Raw genomic sequence first — 14,205 nt, 5'->3', positions numbered from 1 at the left:
ATAAGTCTATACAATCACTGTCTTCAGAAATTTTTACTCATGAAAAAATCTAAAGGAACTCAACACTGACGGTTTTTATGCCCCTGTAAAAGTGTTTTATGTGCATAACATCAAGGTCATAAAAGCAAGAATTTGTGTATTCTTTTTAATACTACTAAAATACTAGGGTATAAACATTTGATAATTTTTTAGATTTTATAATGTCATTAAAACTTTTAATTACTTTTCCATTATCTACAATGTTTACCCTCTTGTAAGTTACAAAACATAGTGTGCTCATTACCTTTGAAGGATTTTCAAAATGACAGGGTTTATAATTTTGTTGTTTTCTGACAATAATTATATTTGCTCAGGCTGCAAGCTAAGAAGTGATGTACTAAATTAATTTTAGTTCTCCTATATTGTGTTTATGAAGAACACTTGATTATGAGTTCTAATAAAAATTGCTAGGTTTATCAGCAGCTTTATTTAAAACCTCCAGATACCTACCTTGTAGCTTAATAATGGAAAATATCACTACCACAGCAGCTTCTTGGATATAAAATATGGCAATTGTCAGTCAGGTCTTCAAAGAAATCTATGCAGTCTTGATGACATTCTGTAAACCCTGACATAATGTGATTGGGATTAACTTGTTGCCACTTGCTGGTAATATCAGCAGCAGGTTACCAAAGAGATGTATTGTTCTTAGTATACATATACAGTAAATGCCATTGAAATAATGGACTTTGTGTAATTTCAGATTACTGTACCTATTTGAGCAGCTGTTTTATACAGGGTGAAATTCCAATGTAGGGTTAAGAAGCTAAAAGAACAGACCAACATTTACTATTATGTAGTATATATAGCTGCAAATCTACAGTATGACTTAAATGAGTCTTACATATTATAAATGATCGAGTCTGATTTTAAGCACTTGCCTGTAATGGCAAATTCACTGCTTCTGACTTTAACCCTCTGTTTTTAGAAATATTTCTTGAGATGTCTCTGAACCAAATAGTTTAGAAATAGAAAATATTTTATTTTTACCTAAAAACATTGGATGAATTTTTATTTCTTAAAAAGTTATAGAAATTGCTATTTAAGAGATGTTTTCTTGTAGGAAAGACAAATAGAAAGTTCACTAACATAAGTTTCAGTACTAAATGATGAAGAGAAAAAAACAAACAAACATGGAAATCAGTAACATATTGTAATGATGTAAGGAAAACACTAGGTAAAAAAATGAAGTAAAGAAAAAACAAAATATAGGAGTTTAAGAGTGTTTACAATAGGATAACTTATTGTTTAATTTTAAAAGTATAATAAAGAGAACAGACTACTAAAATTCATTATTGTACTGATAAATTGGAATAGCTGATGCAAGTCACTTACCATTTCAAACAATACAATGTTCCTCTTCTACAAGATGGTTGGTGTTTAACCTTCCAGTCCTCTTTACTTCAAGATTGATATCTGTAATGCTAAATATTTAGCTCTTCAAAGTAGTGCATCTTTCTTTTTGATCATTTAGTAAAAGTGTGAACAAAGAAAGTAGGCTCATATCAAGAATTTCAACTTACATTCTTTGTCCAGTGAATAAGGTCACCTCATTACCTTTGTTCACTGACAGCAATGGTCATCAGACATTTTCAGTCATTATCATACTTGGTCAACCAGGAATATTTTAGTTGTTACCCAGTTAACCTGGATTCTATATACAATACTAAAACATACCAGAAGCTTACAACCAAGGTGTGCTACTTGTATAAATTGTGAGACTAATATATAACTTTACTGTGATTATAAATTAAAATATTTTAATAAACATTAATGATTCTATTAATGTGAACAAAGTGTTAGAAGAAAATGATACCCCATAAACACATTATATAATATTCTCTCTGTGAGAATGTACATAAAAGCTCAATAATGTCTTACAAAGAATTAGAAATGAGTAATAACTTCTACATGCATGCACTGACAGGTTTAGGAACTTTTCAATGTGATATCTTCAGTATTAGTGGTGCAGGAAGGAGAGAAATAGGTGGAGTGCTTGACTAGACACGCAAAATGTACAACGAGGAATTTAAAGTATAAGAAGCTGCTAAAAGTGTTTCCCCCTGCTGTCAAAGTCAGCTAAGTCTGTAAAGATTTAGGGCATGTCCTCACCAGAAAATTGATATAATAATTTACAGTTGCTATGCATGTAAAATATGTAAAAGTGGGGATGTTACAACACCTCCAGGTCTGATGCCTCTGAAATACTCCATACACATTTCAGAGAAATGTATGTTACTATATGATATTAATGAAAGAATAGATCAGATTAATAATTGACTGAAAAGTTAAAGGAACAGTACAGATGAGGTGATTACAAGAATTTATTTGCAGTGTAATAAAACCTACTTTCTGGCAAGTTTTGCACTTTGTAACCAGCAAGTTACGATTTCGTAATCAATCTTTTGGTCTGCTCAGGAATGTGGTTCTTGGCTATTGTAAGGAGAACCGGTACAGATTAAGAAGAGGTTCCTGATAATGAAGTGAGGACTGTAAAACAAAGAAGTAAAAAAAAAAAACACTCATGAATACAAAATATTATTTCTAATTCAAGATCTCCTCTACTAAGTACTGTTTAAAGGGAAGTTAAATACAATTAACAAACATTTATAATCATAAAATATAATTCATCTAAATTTTAGCCTTTAAAATAAAGAATTAAGTAAAATAGACAAATATTATATGAAAACCAATGAAACAGTTGTTATAATTAAAATGGTATATCTTTAAGTTTGGGTCATGGTATTTCAGTAAATTTCATTTCTATATTACTTTTAATTATTTCTAGAGAGACAAACAGAACTAGAAGTGCCTGTTCAAGGTTAGATTAATAAAATTTTAATCTTTGTTTTAATGAAGACTTTGATTATTAGTATACTAATTATTTTAAAACGTTTGTGTATATGATCATTAAATGATTCTTTATTATTTATATTGTATAATCTGCTTTAAACAATTTATGTTTTTAAACTCAGAAATGTGTTCTCGTACCTAAAAAATGTACAATATCAAAGATATAAATGTTGAAGTTCTTATCATTAGAGTAGTTGCTCCGATATATAATAAGACACTTTTTTTTAAAAAACAAGAATGATAAGTGCTTTCTATTTTTCTCTTCACATCTCATTTGGTATCTTTAAAGCTTTAAAGAAATAATCAGTAATGTATACAAACTATAAGTTAAATTATCAATATCATTAGATAAAAAAATCATTCCTAGCTTTTGAGACTGCAGTTTTTATATATTCTATTTGCAATAAAAGTAAAACCTGAAACACATACTTGAACCAATTTTCTTCTTCCTCTCCACTCTTCTAAGAGTGGAGTTCAATCTACTGACTGAGGAGTAGCTTCCTTGAAATGAAGGGCAGAGACCTGTAAAAACTTAGACTGCTTTCTCCATATCTGTCAACATGTGTAGTCTGGAAGAAAAAACAAACACATACTCCCTAAAATCTTAACAAACTACATTTCAGTGTCTGACGAATACAGAAAAACTAGTATATATATATATATATATAAAAGTAAACAAAAGAAAAACACAACTGAGATAGAGAATCATGTTAAATATCTTTCTAAACCATTTAAACATTTTTTAGCATGAAAAAGAAAACACAGCTGAAAGCAGCATAATAAAAAACATACTTCTAATTCACTGTTACTAAGATAAAAGAATAATATCTGATGATATGATGATACCCACAAATATAATGTAACATTTCCATGCAACTAGACATGGAAACAATTACATGGATGGCTGGTTGATTTGGTGTTCTAGCAACCAGGCTATGTGCACCAAACATCTGGTTAAAAGTTAAAAGTAAAGTAAAATTATTAAAATTCATTAAAGGAAATTAAAATAAAACAAAACAAAGTTACATTTTTGAATTAAAACACAAATAGCATTAAATCCAACTTTTACATCTAGTCTACAGCAGTAAAAAAGAAAACTACAGTAATACAAGTTGTGAAGGACTTTTATAGCATAATTATAATTATCATAACTTGCCAGAATGACCAACAGGTAGTTAAAAGTAGCATTAGTCACCTGAAGTTGGCCTTTCCATTCCTGGTTTCAAGTTATTGGATGTTATGGCCATTTTCTAATTTTAGATCGAACTAGATGTACTTTGATTCTTAAAAGTGAATCACATCAAAAAAATGTCTAATATATAAAGTAAAAAACAACAAAAACAAACTTAAATAGCATTAAAAAGATTAATAGACTTTAAACAACTAAAAACATTTCAAAGGTGGCAATGTCACCATCGCCAATAACAATAGCTAACAAATAAACCTTGGGACAAAACATGTTTAAAATGGTGCCATAATTAAGTCGTAATGACACCAAAACAGTAAAATGTGGCTTAATGTAACAGACAATACATTGGTGCATCAGTCCCAGATAAAAGAAAACGATGAATTAAAAACTGTGACCAATGTGTAGTCTAGTTAGGACAATTTCCTCTTTCCATTTCTGGTCCTTAAGAAAGCAAGATAGCCAAAGTCCAATAGCACGTTTTATTTAGAAAAAGCTTGTTTTCACGTTGCTCACTCAAGTCGACTGCTAACTGGCATGAAGCTGAGCCTTGAATACAGGACCATAGTCCACGTATGGAACAGAAACAGCAGTGATAGAGCCAGAGCAGACAGATTTATCTGCAGTGTCACCAAGCTCGTTCCTGCAAATACCAATGTGGCCCAGTATCTAGAAACACTGAACAGAAGTAGATGTTAAAGAGAAATGGGCCAGTCGATTTTGAATATCAGTAAGAACTAAGATAAAACAATTCAAGGATCAGTTGAGAACTAAGCGAGTCAGTATAAATAGTACAATTTGAGTACTGCTTAGCTTCTGTGTGATACAGGACAAGAGAAATGACATACAGTTCAGCAGTGAACACAGAAACTGTAGAGAGGATTTTGTGCACAACCACCAAACCATGGCTGAGCCCACAGAGTCACCTGATTTTGAACCATCTGTATAAATAGGAATGGAAGGGTGGTTTGAAAGATGTTCTGCAAATAACATACAGTATTTCCAATCAGGAGTGTCTGCTTTTCTCAGATGACTTAAAGAAAGGTTACATCTTGGGACTGTAATAAGCCATGACAGGATGAGCTGACCAGTGGATACAGCAAATGTTATCCAAGGATAGACCCAATTCATCCAACTCTACTTGGATACAAAGGCCAAAAGGAGCAATGGCTGATTGTCTATTTTGCAAAAGCATGGCCCACTGAGGAAGGAAAACATAATCCCAGGTGGAATGTTATGGTAAGGACTGAAGTTTTGAAGCATACAGTAAAGACAGTTGCAAAGAAGGTTCATGAGATTCTACGTATAAGCTATGAACAGGGGAAGTGCTGAAAGCCCTGGTGCAGAGCTGAAGTCCCTGATGATGATCTTGAAGGCCAAGGTGCTGGCAGAGCCATAGACCAGTGATCCATACTCTAGTTTTGATCAAGTAATAGCCTGATATATCTTTAGCAAAGAACATTGATCCACTTCCCAAGATGTGAAAGAGTGGACATGGAGGATGTTCAGTGCTCTTGTACATTTGACCTGTAGCTGCTTGATGTGTGTTATGAAGCTCAGCTTACAGTCAAAGATAAGCCCAAAGAACTTTGTTTCAGGGACCACAGTTAGCACAACTTCACCAATATTGAGTTCAGGATCAGGGTGAATACCCCATTGGTGGCAAAAGTGCATACAAACAGTTTTAGAGAGAGAGAATTAAAACTGTTTGCAGTGATCCACTTTAGAAAACAATTGAGGGCAGTTTGTAGCTGTCGCTCAATATACTGCATGTTTGATGATTGACATGAAATGTGAAAGTCATTGACATAGAGACCGTATGCAACAGTAAGAGGGAGTAGTTCAGTGATGGCATTAATCTTTATACTGAAAAATGTGTCACTCAAAATACAGCCCTGAAGAACTCCAAGTTCCTGTAGATAAAAACGGGAATGTGTTGAACCCACATGAACTTGGAATCACCTGTCCATTAAAAATTTTAATAAACATGGGTAAATGGCCAAGTAACCCATACATATGGAGGTCTCGCGAAATGCCATACCTCCATGTTGTGTCACAAGCCTTCTCAATATCAAAGAATATTGATACAAGATTTTGTCATTTGAGAAAAGCTTCTCTGATTAATGTTTCAGGTCGAATCAAGTGGTCCATGGTGGAGCACTGTCGTTAGGACACACACTAGGTGGGCGAGAGGAGGTTATTTTCTTCAAGGAACCAAACAAGACGAGCTTTAACCATCCTCTCTAAGGTTTTACAGAGACATTTCATCAAAGCAATTGGATGGTAGTTTGAAGGAATCTTCGGATCCTTCCCAGGCTTAGAGAAAGATAGGAATATAGCTCAGTGCCAGGCATCAGGAAAACATTCTCCTGCCAGATCTGGTTGAAAACAATCAGAAAAACAGCAAGAGAAGCAGGAGAGAGATAGCACAGCATTTCATTGTGCACATCATCAGATCCAACCGAATGTACTGACAGACTGATGAAGAGCCAGTGTAAGGGGACGATTATAGTCACAGAGACAATCAGCTCAAAGGAAAGAAGTGATTACTCTGCCCAACTGGTGATAAAAGATATGTTGGTTGTGAACTTAATCCAAGAGTCCTTCTGGCTTTGACATATTACCCACCAAGCATGTGCATGGGCCTGTTGGAAAGCGATGTGATTCGAGAATGTGGGATACTTTTGAAAAGTATCCCACGTCCATTTTTGAGTCTTCTGTGCCATGTGGCAGGCAAGATTCCACCACAGATGATGATATTGTGAAAAACATGTCAAGGCTTTAGGAATACTTTGAGCAGCTTTCTGTACAATACAGTCAGTTATTGCTGTCACACAGTCGTCTATTGATGGCATACAGATGATGGCAGGATCAAGTTCTGTAAGAACAGTAAAAGAGAGCAAGTTTGCTTGATCCTTTTTCCATTGGTGCACATGGGTTGGGTGGCATTGACCACAGCCAGTCTCTCTCAAAATTGTAGAAAAATTATCACTGCTGCATGGGTTATTGTCAACCCTCCACGAAAAGTGGGAGAATAGTGAAGGGGAGTAAATGGAGAGATCAAAAGCAGTAAAGAACTGACTAGATGCATGAAAATAAGTATAAGAACCACTATTGAAGAGAGAAAAGTTGTGATCAGAGAGCATACACTCTACAGAGTGACCCTCCCATCAATATCAGCACTTCCTCAGAGGGGACGATTTCCATTAAAGCCCCCCAGCATTAAAAATGGAGATGGCAACTGTTTAATGAGAGCATCAAGGTCTGATTGATCATAGGTCTCTCTAATCAACAGATAGAGAGAACAAACAGTGATGGTACGACACAAAGAAACACAAATGGCTACAGCCTCCAAGGGTGTGTTGAGTAACAAAGACAGGGTAAGCACATGCTGATCAACCAACAGTGCTACCCCTCCATGCACTTGTCCATCACACAGCCTGTCATTTCTGTACAAAGAAAACTGCTGAAAGGTGATTGTATCAGCAAGTTTCAGAAAGATTTCCTGCAAGGAAAGACATACAGGATGGTAGGAAGAAATAAGTGTTTTGATGTCACCCAGATTAGAATGTAAACTTCAACAGTTCCATTGTATCAAGGTGGCTACTTTTATTTATGTGTAGGCATATTGGGTGCAGACCATGTTTTATTTCTTTATTGTCTTTATTCGAGGGAGGTTTACCAACCTCAATGGATCCTACCCTGGGTTGATTGGGCAAGTCTTTGTTGTTAGAAGAGGATTCCAGTGACTTAGGATGCAAACAAATGATCATTTTGCCCCTTGGGAAAGGAGAAGAAAGTGTAACCAAAACCAAAGGAAGCAGATATTGGGGTTTGCTGAAATTAATGTCAGAGACAAAGATGGGTGTTGACATTGATTCATTAACTTTTTTAACCATGGATGTCAGAAGACTTTCTGTTTGTTTTGAGAATGATTCTTTTGGAGGTACAGAGAGATCTGTCTGCACTCCCACTGTAGTAGTGGAATGAAGTGCATCAGCATAAGTCCAACATAAAGTGGTAGATAGCAATTTTCAAGCCTCAGGGCAAGTAATGTTTTGAATCGTCTTTAAACACTGTACCACCTTTTTATTCCTTCCAACCATTTAGGGCAAGAATAAAAGTAAGATGGGTGAGAGCCATTGCAAGTGATGCAACAAGGGTCTGTTTCATACTCATAGACACCATAATCCTTGCCACTGCAACAAGCACATGTCAAGGAACCAAGACATGACGTCTCCGAGTGATCAAATGGCTGACACTGGAACTATCCGAGAGGGTTTGGAATGTATGGCCGTACCTTGCAGTTAAAATAACCTGCCTTGTTGGTAGCAGGTGGATGCTGTGATGTAAATGTTAAAATGAGGACATTGATCGGCATCAATATTCCATCTTTGGGAGTGGAGATACACCTTACTGAAGAAACTCCTTGTGGTGGGAGAAACCAGTGGGAATCTCTGACTCAGGATGTTCTTCAAATCCCTATCAACAATAACTTCTTGTTACGAATTCAGAGTTGAATGAGGCATAACCTCAATAGGTATATTGCCTTGGAATGTAAGAGGAATTCACTGTGCTCGAGATGTGGATATTTCTACCAATATGTCACAAGAGCGAATCCTTCTGACCAACTTTGGAGAGCCAGTGAGACCTTCTGGTCCCTTCTGAATGAAAAAGGGAGACATTTGCCCTAAAGGTTTGTCTGAAAGAAAATGTAGTATAATAAAATAAGGTACAGAAGTAACAAATGTTAAAGATTGCTGTTCAGAATCTTCAAGATGTGATTGTTTTCTCATAAACTGTTTTTCACTATTTTGGTTAACTTTTTATTTGGATGGTCCATAATAAAAAATGAATTTTTCGGTGTCCACTGTCCCCACCCACCATAAAGCCCTATGAGTGGATGCATTACAATGCCAAACAAGAACACTGCAGCAACACCAGGGTTTCATGAGCACTATACCCAAACACCAGCATCAGGTACAATGTCCACAACACCTGCTGAGAACATCCAACACTGGTACTTGGTTAACCCTATGCCAAGTGAACCAGCCAACTGACCCAAGGAGAGCCACCCCAAGGCTGCCCATTTACAGGAATTCAAGGCCACAGTGGTATGTTAGGGTTGGACCCCTCAACCATCAGGATCTTCTCCTCCTCTTCATGGGTCACCATGCACAACACACATGTTGGTGGATCTTTAGATCCCAAAAGAGGTAAACTAAAAGAACAGAACCTCCCCTGGGAGGTCCCCTCAACAATCACAGGAATCCAGAATGAGGGGAACAACTACCTGAAGAAATCCACAATGGTAAATATTATTCATCATGTAACTACACATGAAAATAAACATTAAAACAATTACTTCAAGGATATCCACAATGATATGTACCATTCTCCATGTAATTAGACATTAAAACAATTACTTCAAAGATATCCACAATGATATGTACCATTCTCCATGTAATTAGACATTAAAACAATTACTTCAAAGATATCCACAATGATATGTACCATTCTCCATGTAATTAGACATTAAAACAATTACTTAAAAGATATCCACAATGATATGTACCATTCTCCATGTAATTAGACATTAAAACAATTACTTCAAGATATCCACAAGAATGTACCATTCTCCATGTAATTAGTCATTAAAACAATTACTTCAAAGATATCCACAATGATATGTACCATTCTCCATGTAATTAGTCATTAAAACAATTACTTCAAAGTGATACACAATGATATGTACCATTCTCCATGTAATTAGACATTAAAACAATTACTTCAAAGATATCCACAATGATATGTACCATTCTCCATGTAATTAGACATTAAAACAATTACTTCAAAATATCCACAATCCACAATAATATGTACCATTCTCCATGTAATTAGACATTAAAACAATTACTTCAAAGATATCCACAATGATATGTACCATTCTCCATGTAATTAGTTCAAAGTTATACACAATGATATGCACCATTCTCCATGTAATTAGACATTAAAACAATTACTTCAAAGATATCCACAATGATATGTACCATTCTCCATGTAATTAGACATTAAAACAATTACTTCAAAGATATCCACACATGATATGTACCATTCTCCATGTAATTAGACATTAAAACAATTACTTCAAAGATATCCACAATGATATGTACCATTCTCCATGTAATTAGACATTAAAACAATTACTTCAAAGATATCCACAATGATATGTACCATTCTCCATGTAATTAGACATTAAAACAATTACTTCAAAGATATCCACAATGATATGTACCATTCTCCATGTAATTAGACATTAAAACAATTACTTCAAAGATATCCACAATGATATGTGCCATTCTCCATGTAATTAGACATTAAAACATTACTTCAAAGATATCCACAATGATATGTACCATTCTCCATGTAATTAGACATTAAAACAATTACTTCAAAGATATCCACAATAATATGTACCATTCTCCATGTAATTAGACATTAAAACAATTACTTCAAAGATATCCACAATGATATGTACCATTCTCTATGTAATTAGACACTAAAACGATTACTTCAAAGATATCCACAATGATATGTACCATTCTCCATGTAATTAGACATTAAAACAATTACTTCAAAATATCCACAATCCACAATAATATGTACCATTCTCCATGTAATTAGACATTAAAACAATTACTTCAAAGATATCCACAATGATATGTACCATTCTCCATGTAATTAGACATTAAAACAATTACTTCAAAGATATCCACAATGATATGTACCATTCTCCATGTAATTAGACATTAAAACAATTACTTCAAAGATATCCACAATGATATGTACCATTCTCCATGTAATTAGACATTAAAACAATTACTTCAAAGATATCCACAATGATATGTACCATTCTCCATGTAATTAGACATTAAAACAATTACTTCAAAGATATCCACAATAATATGTACCATTCTCCATGTAATTAGACATTAAAACAATTACTTCAAAGATATCCACAATGATATGTACCATTCTCCATGTAATTAGACATTAAAACAATTACTTCAAAGATATCCACAATGATATGTACCATTCTCCATGTAATTAGACATTAAAACATTACTTCAAAGATATCCACAATGATATGTACCATTCTCCATGTAATTAGACATTAAAACAATTACTTCAAAGATATCCACAATAATATGTACCATTCTCCATGTAATTAGACATTAAAACAATTACTTCAAGATATCCAAGATATGTACCATTCTCCATGTAATTAGACATTAAAACAATTACTTCAAAAATATCCACAATGATATGTACCATTCTCCATGTAATTAGACATTAAAACAATAACTTCAAAATATCAACAATTATATGTACCATTCTCCATGTAATTAGACATTAAAACAATTACTTCAAAGATATCCACAGTAATATCTACCATTCTCCATGTAATTAGACATTAAAACAATTACTTCAAAGATATCCACAATAATATGTACCATTCTCCATGTAATTAGACATTAAAACAATTACTTCAAAGATATCCACAATGATATGTACCATTCTCCATGTAATTAGACATTAAAACAATTACTTCAAAGATATCCACAATGATATGTACCATTCTCCATGTAATTAGACATTAAAACAATTACTTCATGTAATATCCAATTACTTCAAAGATATCCACAATAATATGTACCATTCTCCATGTAATTAGACATTAAAACAATTACTTCAAAGATATCCACAATGATATGTACCATTCTCCATGTAATTAGACATTAAAACAATTACTTCAAGATATCCACAATGATATGTACCATTCTCCATGTAATTAGACATTAAAACAATTACTTCAAAGATATCCACAATGATATGTACCATTCTCCATGTAATTAGACATTAAAACAATTACTTCAAAGATATCCACAATGATATGTACCATTCTCCATGTAATTAGACATTAAAACAATTACTTCAAAGATATCCACAATGATATGTACCATTCTCCATGTAATTAGACATTAAAACAATTACTTCAAAGATATCCACAATGATATGTACCATTCTCCATGTAATTAGACATTAAAACAATTACTTCAAAGATATCCACAATGATATGTACCATTCTCCATGTAATTAGACATTAAAACAATTACTTCAAAGATATCCACAATGATATGTACCATTCTCCATGTAATTAGACATTAAAACAATTACTTCAAAGATATCCACAATGATATGTACCATTCTCCATGTAATTAGACATTAAAACAATTACTTCAAAGATATCCACAATGATATGTACCATTCTCCATGTAATTAGACATTAAAACAATTACTTCAAAGATATCCACAATGATATGTACCATTCTCCATGTAATTAGACATTAAAACAATTACTTCAAGATATCCACAACCACAATAATATGTACCATTCTCCATGTAATTAGACATTAAAACAATTACTTCAAAGATATCCACAATGATATGTACCATTCTCCATGTAATTAGACATTAAAACAATTACTTCAAAGATATCCACAATGATATGTACCATTCTCCATGTAATTAGACATTAAAACAATTACTTCAAAGATATCCACAATGATATGTACCATTCTCCATGTAATTAGACATTAAAACAATTACTTCAAAGATATCCACAATGATATGTACCATTCTCCATGTAATTAGACATTAAAACAATTACTTCAAAGATATCCACAATGATATGTACCATTCTCCATGTAATTAGACATTAAAACAATTACTTCAAAGATATCCACAATGATATGTACCATTCTCCATGTAATTAGACATTAAAACAATTACTTCAAAGATATCCACAATGATATGTACCATTCTCCATGTAATTAGACATTAAAACAATTACTTCAAAGATATCCACAATGATATGTACCATTCTCCATGTAATTAGACATTAAAACAATTACTTCAAAGATATCCACAATGATATGTACCATTCTCCATGTAATTAGACATTAAAACAATTACTTCAAAGATATCCACAATGATATGTACCATTCTCCATGTAATTAGACATTAAAACAATTACTTCAAAGATATCCACAATGATATGTACCATTCTCCATGTAATTAGACATTAAAACAATTACTTCAAAGATATCCACAATGATATGTACCATTCTCCATGTAATTAGACATTAAAACAATTACTTCAAAGATATCCACAATGATATGTACCATTCTCCATGTAATTAGACATTAAAACAATTACTTCAAAGATATCCACAATGATATGTACCATTCTCCATGTAATTAGACATTAAAACAATTACTTCAAAGATATCCACAATGATATGTACCATTCTCCATGTAATTAGACATTAAAACAATTACTTCAAAGATATCCACAATGATATGTACCATTCTCCATGTAATTAGACATTAAAACAATAACTTCAAATATATCCACAATGATATGTACCATTCTCCATGTAATTAGACATTAAAACAATAACTTCAAAATATCCACAATTATATGTACCATTCTCCATGTAATTAGACATTAAAACAATTACTTCAAAGATATCCACAAGTGATATGTACCATTCTCCATGTAATTAGACATTAAAACAATTACTTCAAAGATATCCACAATGATATGTACCATTCTCCATGTAATTAGACATTAAAACAATTACTTCAAAGATATCCACAATGATATGTACCATTCTCCATGTAATTAGACATTAAAACAATTACTTCACAATATCCACAATACGTACCATTCTCCATGTAATTAGACATTAAAACAATTACTTCAAAGATATCCACAATGATATGTACCATTCTCCATGTAATTAGTTCAAAGTTATACACAATGATATGCACCATTCTCCATGTAATTAGACATTAAAACAATTACTTCAAAGATATCCACAATGATATGTACCATTCTCCATGTAATTAGACATTAAAACAATTACTTCAAAGATATCCACAATGATATGTACCATTCTCCATGTAACCTCAGAACTTGTATATTTTTGCTTCTTCAGTTTATTTTGTCCCCATTACTTTAAGACTTTTGTCAATATGATTGTTAATCCTTTGTTAGTTAC

General features: G+C 33.0%; 1 protein-coding gene across 6 annotated transcripts in view; it reads right to left on the bottom strand.

Annotated features, from left to right (window-relative positions):
- Nucleotides 1-1,878: 1,878 nt before the first annotated feature.
- Nucleotides 1,879-14,205, bottom strand: part of LOC143243223 (serine/threonine-protein kinase atr-like) — a 36,844-nt gene continuing 24,517 nt past the window's right edge. For 2 of the 6 annotated variants that reach the window (XM_076487056.1, XM_076487057.1), the window contains exons 10-11: nucleotides 3,322-3,461; nucleotides 1,879-2,529 (exon numbers count right to left, since the gene is read on the bottom strand). In XM_076487056.1, coding sequence (XP_076343171.1) covers nucleotides 3,425-3,461 — 37 coding nt within the window. In that variant the 3' untranslated portion in view covers nucleotides 1,879-2,529; nucleotides 3,322-3,424. The remainder of the gene's footprint in view (nucleotides 2,530-3,321; nucleotides 3,462-14,205) is intronic. The other 4 variants (XM_076487060.1, XM_076487058.1, XM_076487059.1 and 1 more) reach the window with 3 other exon arrangements.

Source organism: Tachypleus tridentatus, unplaced genomic scaffold (genome assembly GCF_004210375.1).
Source record: "Tachypleus tridentatus isolate NWPU-2018 unplaced genomic scaffold, ASM421037v1 Hic_cluster_2, whole genome shotgun sequence".
NCBI classification, from domain to species: Eukaryota; Metazoa; Arthropoda; class Merostomata; order Xiphosura; family Limulidae; genus Tachypleus; species Tachypleus tridentatus.
This window is presented reverse-complemented; position numbering and strand designations above follow the sequence as displayed.